Here is a 24123-nt window from a genome sequence, read left to right as displayed (position 1 = left end):
AGCAAAGGTTAGTCGCCAATGCGAGTGGGTGAGCGGTAATTTGGAACCCTGTTAAAATCCGAAGCGCTTGCTCCAGTGTTACTGCTTGCACCTTTAATCCGTAAGCTATAATATAATCTTAGTTGATTACCGGTAGTAAATATCGTGAAATTAATTAAAAACCTACTTTCCTTTTCAATAAACTACTTTGAAATAGCCAAATGAGATTTAAGTGGTGGACACGCTTTGGCAGATCCAAGCCATTTTAAGGTATTCCATGTATAATGAAAGGATAATGAACAATTTTGAAGGATTTAGATCAACATAAAACTTTATTGTTAAATAATGATGGAAGTGAAGCGGATGAAATTCACATGACTGGTAAATGATTAGAAGCTGACCTTTTTGCACTTAAGACTTTTTGGAAGAGTTGTCTGCCCTTTGTAAAAATAAGAAAAATCTAATTTTCTAAAAATGTGTGTGGTCAATGATTAATTTTATTTCATATTTTCATAAAAAGAAAGTGTATGTAACTTTCTACCAAGAGATTAGTATGAATATATAATTTGTTTTTAAAATATTGTAATAAAAGATGCTTTTCCCATATACTTCAATGTTAAATTCTAGGTGAAATATATCAAGCAGTAAACAAAATTTAGAAAATTCCTACCATGGGTTATTTTTATTTGATGAACCCTTCAAAATGATACCATGATTACAAATATTCCACCATCCATTTATTAGATATGAAATATGGTCATTACACATTGAATACCTTAAGTGACAACTTAATAAGATGACATGATATGAAGTAAATCTGTTGTTTATTGATGCTAGATTTTGATCTAATACAGAAGAAATAAGTTTTGATAATTGTTGAATATGCCTTCAATCTGTGATTTTAGTCTTGATAATTATCGATATGTAATAAATGATAAAATGCATTTGAAATATCACTTAACGATTGAAGATTATTAAATAACTTCTTGATATTACCATTCCAATTCTTTTGGAATATGGTATGAAGCATCTTTGGGGCAGGGGGTATGTAAATTGTAAATTTGAGGACTTCTACACCCTAGGGGCCTTAGGGGATCGTGCAAAATTGATTAATTTTCAAAAATCATCTTCTATGACCACACATCTGTTGAAAAAATAAATGCATATAGTGATGTAGAGGAGGAAGGCCAGTCTATCAAAATTGTAAATTTCATGATCCCCTGGGTAGAGGTTCTGACTACGTAACTCAGTAACGAAATATACAGACCTGAATGGGACGAAGACAACAGTGAAGATGACGACAATGATGATGTCCTGAACATCGATGTTGAGGCGACGGAATATCCATGTACCAAGCAGCTCCGTGATGACCTTGTGCCTTGTTTTGCAAATGACCTTATTTGACCTTAGTTTAATGTTTTAAGAGCATTTGTGACCTTGATGATGTCGGCTGGGACATATTTTGATAGACATTTGGAAGATATAAACACGATGAACCTTTGATCTACCTGTTACATTATACACGGTGAAATTGCAACAAATCAGTTGCTATCGACATTGCATGTTGTGTTAAAGATTTAATTTTCACTGAAATGTAGAATAAATGATGGAAAATTATTCTAATGCTAATATTACAGTGAAATGTTTATTGCACAAGTTTAAAGATAATAATGAACATACATGTGTCAGTGTGGATGTACCTACTTTGTTGACAAAACACAATGAATTTTAAACATTATGCATGCAACAATATTTCAAGAGGAAAACATGTGACTGTATACAAGATTGATGCTTGCATATTCCTGTATGCACAAAATTAGTCTAAAATGTTCACATCTACAAATTATAGTAAGATGCATCACCAAAGCTTCTGGTACTGTCTTCATTTGATGGTACATTATGCCTTGATGTTGGATTAGATAAAGCATAAGAGGTACCTGGAGAGGGGGCTATGTAGCACATAGGTCCTGGCCCTCCAAAATGTGAGGACTGGGGTATGCTTGGGTTTAGCCCTGAGGGACGCTTGTCCAATAACCATCCCCATAATCAAGTTCATCATATTGAGTTTTTTTCTATGTCAAGCTTATTCTTTTCAAGGTCCAAAATTTGTCCTCCAACTTTTTGCTTGTGGTGCTGAAACCTTCCATAATGGCTCCAAGAGCTATCTCTAATCCACTCTTTTTTGCTTTCTTCCCTTTTCTGTCCTTTTTATACGTCCGTCGAAGACGGGACGTATTATGGTATGGCGTCGTCCATCTGTCTGTCCGGACCTTGTGGGCAGGATACAGACCGAACCGTTAAAGCTCCATGATTATACAATTTCGTACATTTGATCACCCTGATGAGAGTAAGATGCCTTTTGTTTTTCAAGGTCAGAGGTCATCAAAGGTCAAGGTCGTATAATCACTTAGTAGGAAAACCTAGTAGGAAACCCTTAGTAATGTGGGCAGGATACAAACCGAACCGTAAGTTCCAGGATATTACAACTTTGTATATTTGATCACCATAATGAGAGGAAGATGCCTATTGTTTTACAACGTCAAAGGTCAGGGTCATAGTATTACTTAGTAGGAAAACTGTAGGCAGGATACAAGCCAAACCGTAATCTCCAGAATATTGCAACTTAGCACCTTTGATCACCAGGATGAGTGGAAGGGAAACCTTGTAGGCAGGATACAAACTAAACCGTAAGCTCCAGGATGTTTTTCATTGTTATAAGTCAAAGGTCAAGGTCACAGTCATAATCACTTAGTTGGAAAACCTTGTAGGTAGGATACAAATCAAACTGTAAGCTCCAGGATATTGAAACTTGGTACATTTGATCGTCATGTTGAGAGGAAGATGCCTATTACTTTCTAAAGGTCAAGGACCATAACCGTTAAACTTTATGCTAAGTGGAGGATGCCTATTGTTTCTTAAGATCAAGGTCATAGTAGCAGGATGCAGACCGATTCGTTGGGGCAAGGACCATTGAACTTGGTACACTTGCATCTTAATATGCAAAGTGAAAATATTACATAGAGAGTAGGTACATGATTGATCTTGTTTTTTCAATGCAAAGAAAGTATGCCACACCCTGATGAATGCTGATACTACTTGAAGGCAAGTTCTACAAATCATGGTGTAAGAAAAACACCCTATATTAGCTTTTCACGGGCGTATTATGTACTGTTGGCAGTACTCTTGTTAACTTTACTTTCCTCCTTTTTTCGGTCCATTGGGTCATTAGTTTTGCTTGCTTTAGGTGTTTCCTTCTGTTTCATATCCCCAGTCAATGTTGTTTCTAAGACCGTTTCCTCGGTCAGGGAATCTGTTGGATCATTGCCTAAATCTGCATTTTGGTCTTCTTTTTTCAGCAGATTGTTCATCCGATGCCTGTTTCTCGATTTCATGTCCTTCGCCACAACTTTCCTCGCCTGATGAAGAGGAATCCGCATTGTGTTTGCGGGTTCCTCTTTCAATCAACTTAACTGGGGAGGATGCAGGTCGAGTTTCCAAAATTGCATCAAGTTGTTCAAAATATTTACATGTATTCCTCCCCTTACCACTTTTCTTCATGTTACCTTTGCACTGTTGGTAAGAACGCTTCATTGTTTGCATTCTAATCTTACATTGCTCTGGGGACCGTTCATACCCTTTGTCGGTCATTTGGCGAAAATAGTTCTGTAAATGTTCATATTATGCGCTTTTGGATTTTCTAATTGCTCCTCTACTCCATTCTCTTTCCAAATAGACAGCAATGTAAGTGTTTCTTCTTCTGGTTATGCACAGATCCCCTTCTTTTGACAGCCATTTATAAAAGTGGGCAATGACACAATACATAGAGCATCGATTTCAGTATTTGCATACATGTGTAAAATTCGCTGTGAGTTCACATGACGAAAACTACATTAGGAGTAAATATACACATATGCAAAAGCAAATTTGCATCTGGTCTGAGTAGCAGTGATTCAGATTGGCGTCGGCCATCGGGAAATGGCAGATAAATATTGAAAATGGCCGACTAAAATTCTCCAGAAAGGCCAACATGGCCTATGAAATTTTCGTTTTTCGGTTGCTACGGCCGATAGTTTTTTAGTGTTTATCGGCCACAGGAAAATAACCGCTGTCTTGGTTTGTCATAATACAAATACTCAATCGATCGTTTGTAAAGAAGATTTTGATTGCTTTTCAAAAAACTTCCCATCCAAGCAAAATTACTTTGAGAAAATAATAAATTGGTGCCCCTGTTGATCTCACTTGTGTTTTCAACAATCAGCGGGGAACCACTTTTTAAAAAAAAAAATGGCTTCATGAAAGTCGCATCAAACATGAGAAGTAAACATGGTTAGTGATTGCTCCTTCGCCAAACTCTCATCATTTACTAGATTTAGAAGTGAGAATCACGGGTCCTTCGGATGCGGCCTTAAAAATGAAGGTACTGTGTCGCGGCAGGCGATGGCACGTTAAAGAACCCTCACTGCTATGGCCCTGAGCGCTCAGCATTATAGGTCTAAATTTGTGATACTTCCCCTACAACTGGTGACGTCTCAATTATCGACAGGATGAAAAACAATCAAACAATTAAACAACAACAAACAACACCTTGCAACTCAGGAGAGACCGAGAAGAATTCCGAAACAGTTAACTGCAGTCATGACAAGATTTTTATAAGTATATGCAAAATTTGCACCCCGTGAGTAAATCAGCGCATGTGAACAGGGCTTAAAATTACACATATGCAAAAAATACTTATATATGGAAATTGTGTTGTATGAATGGGATATCTAATTAGTTTATATATATATATATATATATATATATATATATATATATATATATATATTAAATATTCTATACAATTGCATCGAGAGATCCACTCTCCTTATAAAATATTTTAAACACTGAATGACACAGCGACTGTGTGAGATTGCATCAGTGTATATAAGTAGCGCTTTAGGAGCATAACAAAACTTTTAGGGAAGTCATTGTGGCGGAGTGGACTTACGCACTGGTTTGACAATCTTGCTAGGCGGTGGGTGCCGTACGTCGCTGGTTCGACCCCGGGCTGAAGCGAAAATTTTCAGTACTTAGTTGTGATTATTTAGTGCTTTATATATATATATATATATATATATATATATATATAATGTCTCTTGGAGGTAGTTATAGAAGAACATGTTCCTAAATGAAAATGGATGATTTCTTACAAATTATATAGGTAGTATATGGAAAATAAATATAATTTTTTATCAATAGAAACCATCTCTGAAAAATATCTTTGATGACATGTGGTGAATTACCTATGGGTTTTCATTTGTACTATAAAGTTGCATGAATGGTATTAAATGCTCCACAGCTGCATTTGTTAAATTGCATTGGATTTTACTGAGGATAATTTCGCTATCCTTACATGCTGACGTTCAGGGTTTCATAGGACTTACACTGTCCAGTGTATACAGTAGGGTTACAGTGTTAATGCTTGTAGTGGTTGTAAATAGAATATTTAACCAAAATTACTAAGCTAGCAAGATATTAAGCTCTGGAGAAATATTTGAGATTCACAATAATATATTTAGGAACATATTGATTGCAGTGTTATACCAAGAGATTATTTGATGTGATAAGATATGTTACATTATCCGAATTGCCTCAATATTTTATATCGTTTGAAAATGCTGTCTAAGCCAGGGTAAATTTTTAGTGGAAACATTATATTTATTAGGGCCTTAATTTTTGTGGGTACACGTATCCCATGAAATTCAAACACATGTAAATACACATTTTAAATGATTTTTCGGTGTATAGAAGCTGTATTATACACTATCAACAATTATATATATATATATATATATGTGTGTGTGTGTACAAGAACTTTTTTATAGACCCTAAAAGTAATAATTTGAAGTAGGGGAAGTTCATTGTGTGTGATTTACATAATTTGATCATTGATTAATCATTAATCTGTTAACCTCATTAATCAAAATGTTCAGAGTAATTTTTTCATTAGTTTATGTGTACTAGTTAAAGTTCTATTAAATTCCTGAATGTTCAGCAGTGGATTATGAAAATACCTACACATGATTGACAGCTCACTCTGCATTTGTTATTCTAATCTAACTAGGACTCTCTCTGTATAATTATTAGGTTCGTTACCTTATCAGTGCTAGTGTTGATTGACTCACATCCTTGGAACTTTGTAGATTTTCACTATATAGAGCGGTTGTAAGCTAAAATATAAGCAGTCTTCTGATTTCATATTGAATGCTGCAATCTACTTATAGCTTTATGATAAACACTTGGCATCAAAGTTACTTATGAAATGGCCCAGATGTAAGGTCATTTGGTATATGACAAGGTTATTAATAAAAGAATTATTTTTCAATTTTGTAACTTTATAAAGAAAAAAAAAAAGATAAAATTTTGGCAAAAAATCTTAACGAAAAAGTTTGTGGAGCACTGGCCATTTGGGCCTCTGTATGAGTGGACTGCTCTGACATCAGACCAAAGAAAAGGAAAAAAAGCCCATGTAAAACACAAAATATTACACATTTTTCAGCTTTGTAAAGGACTCTGAAGAGAGAGTACAAGAGTTAACCACTCCAATGGTTTTAGTCATGATTAATTCAAGTGCAATAGGAACACTGTCTGTACCATTGACTCTGATGACTGTTCCATCTTCACTCCATTTCATTATATATGGTGTAATTTTAGCTGAAAGTCAGTCATTTTGATGATTTCAAAAGTCTTGTATATGTAATGATTTTACAAGCCTAACCCCAGTTTTACTAGATTTGGTTTTGGGCCAATGGCTAATTTCAAAGATTGCAAAAAGATGGTTAATATATAATTATTTATTTTATTAATCCTGAAACAATGACATTAAAAAGTTAGAAATTATTTTTTAAGTCACAGTTTTTCTTATCAAGAAATACAAGAGACTGTATGTACATGTAACACAAGCATTTCTTATGACCAGAAAGTGTCAAGATCCTGAGTCAAGGTTATTTGGTGAAGGTCATTCATAAAGAATTGTGGGAAGTTCTTATTGTGCATTGAGATTTATGTTGACTGTTGTGTATAATGGCAATACATATAACATTTGTACAATATTTGTGTATAACCAGCAATGTCCAGCATGTCTTTTGCCTCTATCAAATTCACCTATTATAGAAAAGTTATATTCTTCCATGCAGGCCATGATTTTGTATAAATGTTCAAGAAAAACGGAAGAAATAAATATCCCTTTCCACATCCAAATTCAAAAGATGCACCGATTGCATCATCATTCAACACCTCTTAAACAGGGCTTGAAACTAAATTTTTATGTCACTAATCCATCCAACCTGTGTGCAGAAAATTTTACCAGTCCACCAGGGTTTTCCAGAAATGATCAAACATATTTCATTTGTTATTGAAATAAAATAATTTGATTTAACTCTATATGCCTCGGACAATATTGCAATTACACTAATTAGGTTCGTCTGATGTCTACAGAGGAATGCCAAAGGCGTGTTTAAGGTTCGATAAGTAAGTTTTCCAAAACGAAATTTTGAAAATTGACCAGTCCCATCGGACTCAAGAAACCAAATGTCAGTCAGTCCGCCAGACTTTTAACCAGTCACAGACTGACAGGCATATGTTAATTTCGAGCCCTAGCTGCCTCAAATATGAATACCAGATTTTTGTGTTTGATACTTAGGTGAGCATTAGAGCCCATTTGGGCATGATGATTTGTACCCATGTGCATTGAAAAATGATTTTATCCTGATCTAAATTTATATCCCAAACTATTTTTGTTACTAAAGATTTCCAGTTTTAAATTTGTGCCATAAGTATATATATGTGTGAACATTAATGGAAGCTAAACTTTCTCATGAAACACTATACAGGTACGTATTCAAAAGGTCTCCTTTACTTATGTGGTGTACTTTAAAGTAAATCTTTTGTTTACAGTATTCTGTGGCCCTGAATGTGAGTTCAGTCCCCGCCCTGGTTGCGTTGAGTGTACCATCTCTGTTTTACCATGTCAGAGATTACAGTCTGGTATATATTGCTGTGACTAACAGGTCTGTCGTGGCCTGGTTGAACGTGACAGCCTACTAATGCCTTACCCCAGGACATGGTCATAAAAACCTATGTATTTTTTAGAAATAAAACATGTAACAAGAAACTTACGTCTATACAAAATTTTGAAATATGTATTTTCCAGGTACAGTGATTTTTCAAACATTGACTGACCTTATTCCCAGCTGTTCCCTATTGATGCCTTATAATTGATTCTGCTATTAACTCATAGATCTTGCATATAGAAAGGAATAAGTTGTACTCTATTTGCGAAAAGGAAGTGAATCAGACAATCAGAGATAGATTCATAACCTTTGTTTCTTTTTTTAAAATTCTAAATTTTATATGTAAACCTAAAAATTAAAAACCACTGGCCTTAGTGTTAGTGTAGGTAATGCACATAACTCGTATACTACTGTTGAAAGTTTTTGGTTATTCATTTGACCAATGACAGTTTGTAGGATGATATACAAGTGGCAGTTTGATCACCAATTCAAGGCCTCACTCTCTCTCTCTCTATCCAGGTTTGTTGAAGAATGTAAATAGAGCTTCCAGTTGATCAGAATTTTAAAAGGAATCTGTTAAGAAACAAAATTATGTGGACAGTAGACCACAGACATACGATACAGTTATCTGTATTCTCACACTATGCATGTATTATTGGTATTTTAACATGTTGAACGTTCTTGAAAAGCTTTACAATCGATTTAAATAAGTGATCTTACAAATTTGATCTATATTTAAATTTGGCTATATACCAATCGTGGTGTTTCTAGCAGTTTAAACATTTGATGTGGTTATATCAGACTTCAGTAGATTGTTAAGTTGGTGTAGAGTTGATAACATGCTGTATTTACATGGACTGTCAGTCTTACGGCTTAATGATAGGCTTAGATGTTACAGTACAGAGATATCCTCACCAGTGATGTGAGCTTCGTGGTATTGATTTTTGCCACTATTATACCATGTTGCAGTGAATGATACTAGGGACAACAGACTGTTTAGTCTATGCTGTTGTAAAGAAGTTTAACAGATTTTTACCCAATTGAATAGTATATATGTTCATAGCACTGTAGTATTTAAAATTTGTCAATGAAAGGAAACAATCATCAGGTGAAAGTTATCAGAAACTGTACACTTTTAGTAATTTGCAAATATATTGTTTAAAGACTTATTAAAATCTGCAAGAATAAATAATTCATAGAAGATAGTATATTATATTAACATTGAATTATGATATATGTGTATAGATATATACCGCTTTCTTTCTCAGAATGACGTGTTCTCTGTTAAATAAAAATGAGTACAGTATGTGCACTGTAAAAAGTTTTTTATTTGTCATGTTATTGTAGTAGTACGCACACTTGGATCCGCGCGTTCTGGGGATAATGCCAAATGCAAGTCATGTGACTTGCCGCACCTGCGCATTAAAGTTGTTTGATGTAGCTCGAATGAGCCTGGCTCTAACTTGGCCTCGCCAAAGGCCTGTTAGCGACGAATTTTATCTGGATATTCGCTTTTAGATTGGCAATAAGAATGTCTCATCACCGGTGCTATGTATAGACCTATTTTGTAACCTCTGATGTTCGATAATTTAAGCGTGATCTGTGATAGTGCAATTCCAGGGTAAGCCTCGGGAAAAGTCGCCATTTCAATTTTCATTCCGAAAGGTGAGTTTGTTGTCGAGTGTTTTGTTGATTTTTATTTTAAGTCTTGAAGTGTTCTTGTACTTCGATCATCTCTATGTGGTTAGAATTTCGAGAATTGTGCAAGTATTCTGTCTTAGCGAGTTAGAGTATTTACTATGGTAGCGCAAAACCTTCTTGTCGTCGAAGGTGTCATTTGATTGGTGCGTATGCAGACTGTTTGTCTTTTTGTCGGACACAGTCCAGACGGCCATACTTACACAGACAGGGAGGTGCATTAAATCCAGTGAGCATTGAAAAAGTAAATAAGAACATGAAAGTGGAGGTAACAATAACCGTAAACATGCAAATTAACGTTAACTTGAGCACATCCTGCAAAATGGCTTCCACCGGCTCTATAATCATATTCAAAATGGTGGATTGTGGTTGGCAAAAATAGCGTTATGTTGGTTGTAGTTAGTACAGCTATTTTCTTAAGTTCAGCAAAAACAGACGGTATTACTTGTTACTATTTTTATATATGATATTTAATTGTGGAATTGTTAGCGGCTTTGGGAGTTCAAGCTTCTTGGTTCTATAGTTTGGAGTTTGTCAGCTGTGGAATGCATCGCAGCAACTCAGTGGGTGGAGCTAGGCTGGCTATAAAGATTTGTTTTTTTTTTAAAAGCAGTTTGAACCATCTGATTTAAGCTGGCTTTTAAAAAAAATAATAGTTATTCTTATAGTCAAAAATTTAATTTTGATACATGCTTTGTAATATAGATCTGCTATATGGATCGTGACTGCAGATTATCACCAGCGAAGTAGAAAAATCATTTGGCATCTTTGAGCTTTATATTGATTGTTTAACAACTGCAATATGTGATTGTTTTAAAAAGAATATCGTTTCAGTCCGACACTTAGCTTTTTATCAATCCAGTTGTTATTGCATTTATAATAAACTCATAGGAAGTGGCATGATTTTAAGAGGAAATCATTGTTTATATATGAACAGAACAGTTTTTCCGAGTGGTAATTTTGTTACCAGGTTACAAGGGAAAGGGGTTACTTTAGTACAAATACCATGACAGGGTTACAGGTCCCACCTAAACCAAACTCTGCAAGCAAGTTACAACAAGGGATGTACTAAACTATTTTATCTTTAGTTTATATCATTTGAGTGCTGACCAGATAACAGTGTTTGGGGTTGGTTAAAGTTTGTGGACTGAGTGATATTCCTAAATAACTGTACGGACTACATTTACCAAACTTGGTCTTAGCAAAAAGGAATTGGACCTGACTGATGTCCACTGTGTTGTTCTGTACATAAACTAAAATGTATGGAGTTTGATTTTGAGATTTATCGTTTATAGATATAGTGTCGAATGAATGCTTGTTCCTGAAATGACATACTACATTTATTCAAGTTTATTCATGATTGCACCTAAACTAAAACTCTATGGATCTACTGAAATAATAGGAGTGGGCAATCCTTGGACATGTTAAAACCATAATGAAAAGCTACAAAGTGTTGGTGTGGGTTTTCGGTTTGAGAGTATTTGGTTGCATCCTGCATTGACTACATATATAAAGACTGCAAGTTACATGTGGGGATGTTAAGAACTGTCCTTGCTTAGGATGCAGGGTTTGACCATTTCAATTTTGATGATTGGTCAGAATATAGGGTATGAAACTCAACTGCATTCAGTAGTAATTGAATTATGATCTACTTAGTTGAAACTCCTATAGGACTGGCTAGACTGCACATACCAGCCTTAATGTAAGATATATTTTCTTGACAAATACTGATGACATCAAATGTTAATTAAGTTGTTATGCTTCATTTTGAGTTACAGAATTATTTCTGGTGAATTAATGGCTAATCTGGTAAATTCTGGTTATTTGTAGCACATAATTATGTCCACTATTGTTCTGTTCACTTTTGAGAACTCCTAAGCTGATGTTATTTTTCCTTGAATTATCAAGTGTCAGACATTTTGAGCTTGATAATTGGTTGAAAATAATGTGTTAGTGAGGATTACTCATGCTTTTGAATAAGTGTTATGGTGTTTTATTTATTTATTTATTTTTTTAATTTGGCCTCAAATTGGTCTTTAAAATATTGGATCAAGAATTTTATTCCCTTTAGTATCTATGCAATTGAAACCTGGGGATTAAAATCAACCATTTCAATGAAGTAATCAAACAGTCTACAAACTCTAAAAATTTTACTAGTCCGGAATGATGTGTACTTGCCTGTATGAAAAAGTATTGCCCCCTGCAGGATGATTGTGTAGAAAAAGAGACATGGTGAGGGGAAAATAAGCTTTATAATTGAAGATACCCAAAGGTGTCCTGCATGGACCACAATCCTGTAACACTCTGTAAACAAAGATGACACCAACTTGTTGTCAAAGTTCATGTGAAAAAGAAGATCCTAGACTAATTTTCAAATATATTCTTTAATACAAGTCAAAATAGAATTTTATTTATTTGCTAGTAGTTAATATTTTAGTTCAACAATAAATGTTTCACATTAACAATTATTTATGAAAGTGTTTTATTATTCAATCATGGCTTTCATATTCATTTGTCTAAAGGGACGGTGCAAGTTCTCGGTTGACAAGTAAAGATTTTATCTAGAAAACCTAAGTGACCAGTGAACAAAAAAAAAAGATTTTAAGTCATGTACTGGTATTAAGTTGCCTTGGCAACACTTATTTTTAATCATTACATATAAATTATAATTTTTGATTATCATAATATATATTTCCGAAAAATATTGCTGCGCATCACTTGGATTGCTTAACAGTAAAAATTGAATATCTTGGATTCACGATGAATGTGACAGGAATAGTGAAACTGGGGGGGGGGGGGGGGGGTCCAATTTTGATGTATTATTTTGAAGCAACCTGGGTTTTTTTGGGTGAACTATCAATCTTAGAAATAGCAGTATAATATTGCCAACTCGACAGTGTTTTAAGAAAAAAGATGCCAGAGCAATATAAAGGACATGGATTTCATGTATTTGAAATGCAATAAAGGGTCTATTTGTAAACAGATTTATATAAGCTACTTAACTTCAAATTGAAGACATTAGCTTACATATTTGTACCAAGTTTAATTTTGAGATGTATTTTGATCACATTTAACATCTTATAATGATTGCTTTGTTTTTGTGTTTCAGCTTCATCCCAAAGACTGTATAACTATATCATCTTGCCTTAGAATTCATCATTTTGTGTAGTAAGTTGTTTCTGTTTGTCTAGGGGTATTCTTTTTCTTTAAGGGAAGAAAGGAATTTGCATGGTGAAATTTGATCGATAGTATGCAATTACAACTTAAAATGTTTTACTTTAATTCATTGCAGTAATACTTGTTGTTGCCAAACTGAAAGAATTTCACTGCCTCTTAGGTAAAAAAATCTCAAGTAAGTAAAGTTGGAGTTTATCATAAATTTGGTATGATGCAGTTCTAAGAGAATTGTTGTAAATTTTAAATGAGTATAGAAAGATACCCTAATGTCTATTTTTAGATACCATTTATGGTCATTCTTAACTTCTTTTATAATCTGTTTTAGAGGTCAGTTTTTATCCATGCACAAGTATTATAACATGAAGCCACAGCTGAGATCTAGGTATTCTGTTTTTGATGTCAGTGGATTTGGCTTATGATGTTATGTTTGTTTACAGATTACTTTGCTGCCATAGGTTGTGTTGTGATTGATTGTGACTTACTACTCATTGTGTGATAATTAGCCAAACAGGTAAGCCTGAAGCTTCATCTGTAGGTCATTTTATTTGTCCATGGATAGGATTTTCAAGTTGTTGTAGCAAAAACGGTTTTTTAAAAAGTTTTTTTTTTCTCCTTTGTTAATTGAATGTGTGTTTAGGTAAGCCTGAAGCTTCATCTGTAGGCCATTTTATTTGGCCATGGATAGGATTTTCAAGTTGTTGTACAAAATCTTAGTTTTTTCTCCTTTGTTATTTGAATGTGTGTTTAGGTAAGCCTGAAGCTTCATCTGTAGGCCATTTTATTTTTCCATGGATAGGATTTTTGAGTTGTACAAATAAAAATCTTTGTTTTTTCTCCTTTGTTATTTGAATGTGCTTAGGTAAACCTAAAGCTTAATATGTAAGGCATTTTATTTTCCCATGGATAGGATTTTGAGTTGTGTAAAAATGTTTTCTCTTTTGTTGTTTGAATGTGTGCTTTTTTTCTTTCAGATTGTTACCTCATTACATTTGACCACATATTTTCTAATGAAAAATGTAAGTATTTCATAAAAATGCAAATATACTTGTTAATTGTAACACCCCATTGTGACTTGAATGGTTAATTAGTCTGCAAAAGAGTAACTCTGAAATGTTGCTTTTCGTTATCACTACAGATGATACACTTTTCATGAATATCCGACCAGTTTACTGTGTATATATTGAAACTTGAACTTGTCAATGCTTTACCAATCAGATGCTTTCACTTGGCAACTTGAAATGTATAGCCACATATATTTTTGTTTGCAGACTAAAGGAACACCTTTGGATAATAAAAGAAATGTGTGTTGTGAATCATTCCTAAGGTACCAAAAACATTACAGTACTTATTGTGTTTAAAGGTGCAAAATTTATAATTTTTCTCAGACAAAATGCAATCCTTTTATGGTGTGAATTTCCAACAGGTAGACATTGGTAGAGATGAATAAAGTACCAGGAAATAATATTAAGATATATAATGATAATAGCCTTTATTTATTTATATGATTATTTCATCTAGGTACACAACACAGTAGTGAATTTATACCAGTGCAACGAATTACAGATTTGGTTTTAAATAGTGCCAAAGTACAAATGCAATGTAAGTTGATTTTCTAAAACTTGCTGGATTCTTGAAAATAGAGGTAATTGAACTGCTCTTCGTGTTAATGAGCCAGAATTAAGTGTAGCCATTGTCCTTATAGCTGCATTGAAGAAACCAGCCTTGCCAGCCACTACCCCTGGGAATGTGAGTAATTGGAATGCCAGCAGTAGTTGGGGATCAGGGGGTAGTGGAGGTGAAGGTCGAGATGATGACGATGGAGGCTGGAGTCAGGGACCGCCAGCCTCTGGAAGTGGATGGACCAGTAAGTACACAACTGGTAAATATAACTTAGGGTTCCCCACCAAGATCAAAGTCTTGTGGGGTGTATTTTGGCCCATCTGTCTGTCTACAACTGTACGGTCTGTACCTGGGTAAACAAAATCAAGACTTTAAATCTTATTGCAATTGGTTGTGATCCGTCGTCGTCAGTCGTGTGTTACTGTTAACAATTGAACAATTTTAACTTCTTGATTAATACCTTTCTTATTCTTTTCAAGTTTGGTATGAAGCATCATGGTGGTAGGAGACAACAATATACAACCCAACCATCATGGTGACAAGGGGGAACTAAATTATAATTTTAGGACTCCTGCACCCTGCTTAGGGGTGGAGCAAAACTACCAAAAATTTACCAATTTTCAAAAATTTCCTCTACAACAGCAGATGTAAGAAAAACTAGTTGCATAGTGATGTAGAGCAGACAGTCCTCTACCAAAATTGTAAATTTCATATCCACGGGGTAGAGGTGGGGCCAAACTTGGTACATAGTGTTTGTGTTAAACATCTTCTTTAATTCCATTGATCCTAATTTAAAGCTAGATGGATATTTAGAAAGAGCAGGTTCTCCTTTAGCAAAATTGTAAATTTGATGATCCCAGGGGAGGAGTTTTTCGTATCATGATGGGACCAAAATGAAAAACTTATTAAATGTGTGAGCAAATCGAAAATTTCTTAACTTGCAAATCTAAACCAAGTCCATGTCTACAAGAAATTATTTTTTTTTAAAATACAATAAAGGTTTTTAACCCTTACTACGCTATTCACGGCTTATGCCGCACTGACTTTTTTGTCCATTGCTGCTGATCGCGGCATATGTCGTTTTGTATAGACGTTAAAATAAAACATTGCACTGCAATCGCTAGATGTTCGGAACAACTCTGCAATTATCCTTAACCTATAGATATGTGAATCAGGTCGGTCTTGCGCTTGAAATCAGGGCTTGAAGCTAACTTTTTATGTCACCAGTCCAGCCGGACTGATGGGGTATAATTTCAACCAGTCCGCAGAAAAATTTACCAGTCCAACAGAGTTTTCCAGAAATAATTAAACATATTTAATTTCGTTAATGTTATCAAAATGAAATTTAGCTCAATATGTCTCAGACAATATTGTAACTCTTAAATGTGGGATTTATATTTACGAGTCAGATTCGTCTGATATCTACAGATCAAAGCATGCCAAATGTGTGTATAAGATTTCATAAGTATATGCTTTAGAAAATTAACCAGTCCCACCGGACTGACTAAAACAAATGTCAGTCAGTCCGCCAGACTTTTAACCAGTCACAGACTGACGGGCATATGTTAATTTCGAGCCCTGGAAATAATGAAAACTTTTATATCAATGTTAAACAGAAAAATAAGTTAGACGCAGTGACAAAAAAAGAATGACACACAAGCATGGCGGAAAGTGAAAATGAATCGGACATCGTTAATGCAATTATTACCAGATTCCGGTGATGAGAGCGACTTTGAAGGGTTTGGGCCTGAAGATATATCAAATATTATTGAAGTCGTAAGAGAAATAGACTTTGATCAATCAGTGAAGGATAGAAATGTTCGCGAAGATGAAGAGTTTGGTTGGACTCGTTATGATTCAATGCTGTCTTGTGCTCCATTTACAGGGACGCCAGGGCTAAACACACCGATTACAGAGAATCCTGAACCTATTGATTTTTTTAATATGCTATTTAAAAATGATCTTTTGTCTTTTGCTAGCAAGATATGTAGTATACATAAACATGATAAAAGCATACAAATCAGAAAAACAGCAGGAAAAAACAAACACATTTTCTTGTAAAATTCATTTATTTTCTTCACCTGGTTTACCTGTATTTACCTGTTGCAAAGGTGTAAAATGACATTTTTTTTTACCGTTTTATATTCTGCAATTTACACTAACTATAAAAGGCATCAATATTTCTTCAATAAAACAATTTCAAACATATTTTGTCATATTTTTAAACTTTACCTGTGTTTTACCTGTAAACACAGGTGTAAGATTTTAAATTATAAAGTTTAAAAGTAGATATTTGGAAAGATGGTAATCTGTAGAACAATTTTCAGTTTTTCTGTATCTTGGAAAATGAAAAAGTTATTACAGTTTAAAAATGATTCATCAATTTTGTCTTCTGAAACAGCCAGTATAGTAATTATATAAGTAGCATAGTAAGGGTTAATTTTAACTTGTATATTAGATTATAGACCCAAACTGAATTACCCAAATCAAAATACTCGGACCTGAACTTTAAAAATCCTGAACCGACCCAAAAATTTATGGAACCACAACAGCCCTACAGGGGTCAACATTTACGTTTGTCCGCTTGTCCGGTACCAGTGGAAAAACATTTCGGACAAGTGAATATTGATGGGCATTTGTCCGATTGGACAAGTGCTTTTTTATGTAAAGAAGTCTCCAAACAATTTTGTGAAAAGTTTATCGGTAGTAGAGAGTCGGAAGTACATGTAAATCGCATGGAAAATGAAGTTCGATCGCTATGTAAACTAGCTGAGTCAAACTCAATCGGGATTGGTGTTCACTTATTGCGTACTACTTTCAATCATCCATGGCAATCTCTCACCAGAGGGCGTTACGCTACGCTCCACAATGTAGCGCGTCCTCTGGTGAGAGAATACATCCATGGATCTTACGAAGTCATTGATTCAAGATGGGAAGTCTAGATAAAATTTTGTTTTATGCGTTGTTTTTATCAAGCGAATAAGATGGGGAAAAAATCAATCAAGCAGGTATAAAAATAGACTATATATTAAGTAAATTAAATACAGTTTTCAAGTTGACGATATTAGATCCTTTTTAGAAAATTTTTCGGACAAGTGAAGTTGAAGTTTGGACAAGTAAATATCTTTGTCTCTTGTCTGAATGGATAAGTAGGAAAAAAAGTTAATGTTGAGCCCTGCCCTAGATAATGCCTTTTTTAAATACAAAACTAAATAGATATATAGAAGGAGTAGGTAGTCCTTTACCAAAATTGTAAAATTCATGATCCTAGGGGGTAGGGGTTTGGTTCCAGGGTAGAGTCAAAATTATTATAGTGATACATTTATCATTTGAAATACTTCTTGAAGTTTGATGATATAGTAAAAAAAAAAAACCCAACTAAATGCATATTTTGGAAAAGGATGCATGAAAATTTTGAATTTAGCAACACCAGGGTATTGACTTATGACAGATCCAAATTAGTCATATTGTGTTAATGTTACATGTGTTATATTATTTAAGCCTTTCATCACTTTAGACACTTTCAAGGGCATAAATTAAAAAAAATGTGTTCATAAAAATTACACCTGTACTTTTTTGTTGAATATTAGTATTCAAAACAGGAGAAAAAAATCTAGATTTCATAGGCCTTGGGACTAGTAATACATATAACTAATGCTCAGGTGACCGATAAGGGCTGTGTGACTCTTGTTTGCAATATGGAAAAAAAACTTGACATGGACTTCAATTTGCATGGATATTTTTATTGATGTAGAATTTTTTTTTTTACAAAGAAAATTAGTCTTTTATAATCATGAATGAAAGCATGATAATTTTTAAAAGAGTGCGGAAAACATCGGGCATTCTTGATAACAGATGTGTATTTGTATTTGATTCCAGGTGCAGGAGCCTCCAATGGTTCCAGTCATAATTTATTAGACTGGCAGAATTCTACTGAAGTTGGCTCTGGCTGGCAAGTACCAACCTCGCAAAATATAATAGTGGATAGGAATGATAAGGAGGCATGGCCGTCCATTGGAGGTGATCATTCCGAAACGACATCTGAAAATGACAATGTCTCTGTCAAATCAGAATCTGTGATATCTGTCAGTAGTTTTGGCCAAGAGAGCACAAGCAACAGTGCCGGGTCAAGTGCCATTCAGGTCCCAACTTCTTCCAGTCTATGGAGTTCAGGTTCTACTTACCCGGTTTCAGAATCCACTTCCTGGGACTATGGAATCGGTACCCCATCCACAGCAGCTTCGACTGGAGGATGGAGCAGCACCAATACTAGTCTTTCTAAAGCCAACCAAGGGCCAAATATGCAAGGTGCAACAGTAGCCCATGGCACTGGCGAGAGCCCAGCAATCACCACATCCTCTGGATGGGGCGCTGGAACCCCTGGACCTCTCCCCCAGGGACCAAACTCAAATCTGGGAGGGAATAAGCCACAAAGTGCAGTACAAGTACCACAGTCATTGGCAAGCAGTATTGGAAATGGCACCAGTGCTCAAGCAATCTCACAGCAACGTTTAATCACAAGTCAGTCTTCTATCGGGTCACAGGGCATCAGTGCATTTCAGAATAGTTCCAAGTCTCCAGTGGACAACTGGGGAAGCGTAGGCTCTCAAGTTCCAGGGAATGGAACCGATGCAGGTAAAGGGAACAGTGGCAATAATGGACAAGCTCAATCCATGGTCAGTGGTCAATCCATGGTTAGCGGTAGCGGTCAGTCCATGGTTAGTGGTTGGGGAACATCAACTGTAGATGCCAGTAAAAGTGCAGCTGACAAATGGCCAATAAGAAATCCAAGCACAAGTGAAGATTGGGCGAATCCAACCACCCCTGGATCACAATGGGGCACTCAGATAACTCCCTCCAGAGCCGGATCTGCTCCACAATGGCCTGGTGCTAGCAGTGCTTTGCCAGCGAGTGGACAGAACCAAAATCCAGCTAGATCTCAACCAACCTGGGCCCAGGCAGCTGGAAAAGGCCTTAATACAAATCCCTCCAACACGAGTCCAAGTGCAACTGCTGCTGCAAATTCTGAACCCAATGAATACGACAAAGCTATCGTTTCTGCTATAGAAAGCCATGATGGATGGGGAAAGAAACCAGTTAATCAAGGTTCCTCTTGGGCACTGGATACTTCTCCAAAACTCAGACGTAAAGGATCAACCGCAACCAATGCATTGCCAGAAAAGTCCAGCACAATGTCAGCTAGCCAAGGAGCCCAAGGTGGAAATGGCAATATGTGGAACAACAACAATGGTACTGCTATTTGGGAATCCAATAAAGAGCCACCCCCATCTGGACAATGGAACAACAGTGTTGACCCCAACCAATGGAGTGGGGTGTCAATGAAACCAATCACAAAGGACCCAGCTAATTCCTGGGCTGGAGGGCAAGCCAAAGAACCACAAGAGTCCAGTCAATGGGGTTCAAAGACAGAAACTGGATCGTGGGGGAATTCTGGCGAGGCCGGAGGGATTTCGACTTGGGGTGAGGGACAATCCCGGGGCACAGGAGAAGTAGATGATGGCACTGCTGTTTGGGGTAATCCAGGTCCAAATGCTCAGAAACCTCCTAACTGGAATAGCACCTCAATGGCACAGAATGGCCAGAACCATCCAGCCACCAACATGGGTCCTGTTCCCAAGAACTGGGGAGAATCACAAGACGCAAATTGGCAGGCCAATATGACGCAGCTTCCCCCAGTGAGTACATAAACATGCAATTATCTTTTTGTTTTAAGTACATCATTTATTTATTTTTCATGCTAGCGTGCATATATATACATATATTTATTTATTTATATTTTTTGCAAAACGTTTTCACTTTTCAAATTTATTTTCTTTTGAGAATGTAAAGTGAATTATGATTTGTAATCTGATTTCAATGCTGTTTCAGAATCGTCCCGGTGGTTGGGGTGGTGGTGATTCTAATCAATGGAATGCCGCTGTCGGTGGTCCCAAACCCAAGCCTCCTTCTACCTCTAGCTGGGGAGACGAATGGAACCCCACTGATAGAAAGGTAAGAATGGGGCCTGTGGTGGGTGGCATGGGAGGGGCTCAGCCCCCTTCCAACCTGGGGACAGATAGGGACATGTATTGGAACAATCCACCCCAACAAGGCAATAAACCCACCGCTACTTTCAACTGGGGAGAAAAGGACATGGTTTGGAACACGTCTGATTACAATAAGGTAATGATCGTAAAAATCATGACATTTAATGTGCACATGCTGAATTCAGACTTCAACATTTTGGGCGTTAAGCATGAGGGGAGTAAACTCACTACTGCATGTCTGTTACATGTCACACCATTAACCCTAACACAAGAAATTTTTAATTTATTTACTAAACCTGGCGAAGGTTGAAAAAGTTTTGGTTTGGACAAAAAGTATGAGGAAGGGAGTTTTATAATGCCCGAATTGACTTAAAGATTACCAATGACTTGGTGCTGATTGCGCTGACCATTGGTTTTTATGTTTTATTAGGATGATATGATGTGGAATGAAGATGGGTCCAGTAACTGGGACGACACGGACATGGGGACTTGGAATGACACAGCACAAGAAAACAATTCCTCATGGAGTAGTGCTGGCGGATGGAAGAAGGACAAGAATAAAAATATCAAGGTATTTATGGCGCAAGTTAAAATGCTGTTTTGAACAGTTGTGATGGAAATAACCACATGAGAAAAGTGATCCCAAGCTTTTACATGATTGATCAGCACTCTAATATGAACATGTCCTTTCAGTAAGCATTTTTAGCTCACCTGAGCTGAAAGCTGTCTGTCCATCTGTCTGTTAAACTCTTCACATTTTCGACTTCTTCTCCAGAACCACTGGGCCAATTTCAAACAAACGTGGCCAAAAGCATCCTTGGGTGAAGGGCTTTCAAGTTTGTTCAAATGAAGGGCCTTGTCCCTTTCAAAGGGGAGATAATCACAAAAATACAAAAATAGGGTGGGGTCATTTAAAAATCTTCTCAAGAACCCCTGGGCCAGAAGAGCTGAAATTTACCTGAAAGCTTCCTGACATATTGCAGATTCAAGTTTGTTCAAATCATGGCTCCCCGGTGGTAGGATGGGGCCACAAGGGGGAATCAAAGTTTTACATACAAATATATAGGGAAAAACTTTTAAAATCTTCTTCTCGAGAACCACTGAGCCAGAAAAGCTGATTTTTACATGAAAGCTTCCTGACATATTGCAGATTCAAGTTTGTTCAAATCATGGGCCCTTGGGGTTGGATGGGGCCACAATAGGGGATCAAAGTTTTACATACAAATATATAGGAAAAATCTTTTAAAATCTTCTTCTCAAGAACCACTAAGCCAGAAAAGCTGATTTTTACATGAAAACTTTCTGACATAGTGCAGATTCAAGTTTGTTCAAATCATGGCCCCCGGGGGTTGGATGGGGCCACAATAGGGGATCAAAGTTTTACATACAAATATATAGGAAAAATCTTTAAAAATCTTCTTCTCAAGAACCACTGAGTCAGAAAAGCTGAGATTTATATGAAAGCTTCCTTATATAATGCAGATTCTAAATTGTTAAAATCATGGCCCCCGGGGGTCGGATGGGGCCACAATAGGGGTTCAAAGTTTTACATACAAATATATAGGGACAATCTTTAAAAAAATTTTTCTCAAGAACCACTGAGCCAGAAAAGCTGAGATTTATATGAAAGCTTCCTTATATAATGCAGATTCTAAATTGTTAAAATCATGGCCCCCGGGGGTCGGATGGGGCCACAATAGGGGTTCAAAGTTTTACATACAAATATATAGGAAAAATCTTTAAAAAATTTCTTCTCAAGAACCACTGAGCCAGAAAAGCTGAGATTTATATGAAAGCTTCCTGATGTAGTGCAGATTATAAATTGTTAAGATCATGGCCCCCGGGGGTCGGATGGGGCCACAATAGGGGGTCAAAGTTTTACATACAAATATATAGGAAAAATCTTCTTCTCAAGAACCATTGGGCCAAAGAAGTTCACATTTACATGAAAGCTTTCTGACATAGTGTAGATTCAAGTTTGCAAAAACCATGGCCTCCAGGAGTAGGTTTGGGGCCATAATAGGGACTACGGTTTTACATGCAAATATATATGGAAAATCTTCTGATATGGACCAAGGTGACTCAGGTGAGCGATGTGGCCCATGGGCCTCTTGTTCTCAATAACCACGGAGTCAGAAAAGCTGATATTTACAAGAAAACTTTCTGACATAGTGCAGATTCAAGTTTGTTCAAATCATGGCCCCCGGGGGGTAGGATGGGGCCACAAGTGGGGGGTGGGGGTCAAAGTTTTACATACAAATATAGGAAAAAGCTTTAAAAATCTTCTTCTCAAGAACCATTGGGCCAAAGAAGTTGACATTTACATGAAAGCTTTCTGACATAGTGTAGATTCAAGTTTGCAAAGGGTCGTTTGGGCCATAATAGGGACTAAGGTTTTATATGCAAATATATATGGAAAGTCTTCAGATATGGGCCAAGGTGACTCAGGTGAGCGATGTGGCCCATGGGCCTCTTGTTCAAACTTGGGAGATTCTTTTTACTTTGGAGGAAAATTACTTCAGAGAAATAGCAAACAAGTTTGGATTTAGTACATTCTTGTGGTTGGATCTCAAAAGTGAAAAAAAACAACTCATGATTTAGGCTGAGGTATCTTTATTTTGTGTAAGTAAATGCTTTTAAAGTCGTTAAAAATGAGTCGTACCTACATTGAAGTTCTTCATGTATTTGCAGCCGAATGTCTATACCAAGTTCCCTGGTGGATTTCAACCACAAACTCAGATGAGGAGCCGGATGCTCCAGCAGCTAATGGAAATGGGTTTTGGAGTAAGCCGTGATTATAAGCTATCCATATGAGTGATATAGATATGTACCTTTTGTTACACAATTGTAAAGATTGGATCTTATGCATGTTTTGCTTCTTATTTACAGAAAGTTGAGGCACAACATGCTCTGATCTCCAACAATATGAGTATGCAAGGTGCGATAGGTAAGTGAATTTCTAATTCTGTTTCACTGTAGGTTTTTGTTATGGCAGATTCCAATAAAATGTTTCATCTCTCTCACACTTCTTTTTTTTTTTTTGTAGAGGATCTGTACAAGATGAAAGGTGCTAACTACAAACCAAATGAGCTGGACATTTTCCAGCCGGATGGTGCAAAACCCAAACTGCCTGGGATGGATATCGGTGCAACAGATGACATATCAGATACTCATTCAGAAAGCAATCCATATGTGCCTATTAATTCCATGCAACAAAATACTCCCTTTCCAAATGCTCAATCACAATTACCAAATCAGTTCAATAATCTGAAGGGACCTAGTCTGCCGCAGTCTAGTCATAGCAACCTGAATAATTCCAGTATTATTCCACCACAACAAAGGCTTATCCAAGAGAAGTTCAAACACCAGAATTCCATGAACGCCCCTCCTCCTGGACCCCCACCGCCTGGGCAAGTCATTAGTGGCCGTGGTCCAATTCCAGTTCACCAGCAACAAATGGCACAGCAGCAAATCTTGCAGCAGCTTCACTTAGCTGTGAAGGCTGGCCTGATTAGTCCACAGCTCCTTCACCACCAGCTTCCTCCTCCAAT

General features: G+C 36.3%; 1 protein-coding gene across 10 annotated transcripts in view; it reads left to right on the top strand.

The window, feature by feature from the left end:
- Positions 1 to 24123, top strand: part of LOC125668630 (trinucleotide repeat-containing gene 6C protein-like) — a 32533-nt gene that overhangs the window by 4995 nt on the left and 3415 nt on the right. Inside the window, exons 1-14 of one of the 10 annotated variants that reach the window (XM_048902944.2) lie at positions 9435 to 9695; positions 12838 to 12896; positions 13021 to 13080; positions 13343 to 13416; positions 13877 to 13921; positions 14174 to 14229; positions 14424 to 14504; positions 14608 to 14784; positions 18405 to 20221; positions 20415 to 20537; positions 21003 to 21143; positions 23264 to 23356; positions 23462 to 23519; positions 23619 to 24123. The exon at positions 23619 to 24123 is cut by the window's right edge and continues 1049 nt beyond it. In XM_048902944.2, the coding sequence (XP_048758901.1) occupies positions 14498 to 14504; positions 14608 to 14784; positions 18405 to 20221; positions 20415 to 20537; positions 21003 to 21143; positions 23264 to 23356; positions 23462 to 23519; positions 23619 to 24123 (2921 nt within the window). In that variant the 5' untranslated portion in view covers positions 9435 to 9695; positions 12838 to 12896; positions 13021 to 13080; ... (2 more) ...; positions 14174 to 14229; positions 14424 to 14497. Of the gene's footprint in view, positions 1 to 9434; positions 9696 to 12837; positions 12897 to 13020; positions 13081 to 13342; positions 13417 to 13876; positions 13922 to 14173; positions 14230 to 14423; positions 14505 to 14607; positions 14785 to 18404; positions 20222 to 20414; positions 20709 to 21002; positions 21144 to 23263; positions 23357 to 23461; positions 23520 to 23618 lie in introns of those variants that run through there. The other 9 variants (XM_048902940.2, XM_048902942.2, XM_048902945.2 and 6 more) reach the window with 9 other exon arrangements.

The sequence above is a fragment of the Ostrea edulis genome, chromosome 4 (genome assembly GCF_947568905.1).
Source record: "Ostrea edulis chromosome 4, xbOstEdul1.1, whole genome shotgun sequence".
NCBI classification, from domain to species: domain Eukaryota; kingdom Metazoa; phylum Mollusca; class Bivalvia; order Ostreida; family Ostreidae; genus Ostrea; species Ostrea edulis.
This window is presented reverse-complemented; position numbering and strand designations above follow the sequence as displayed.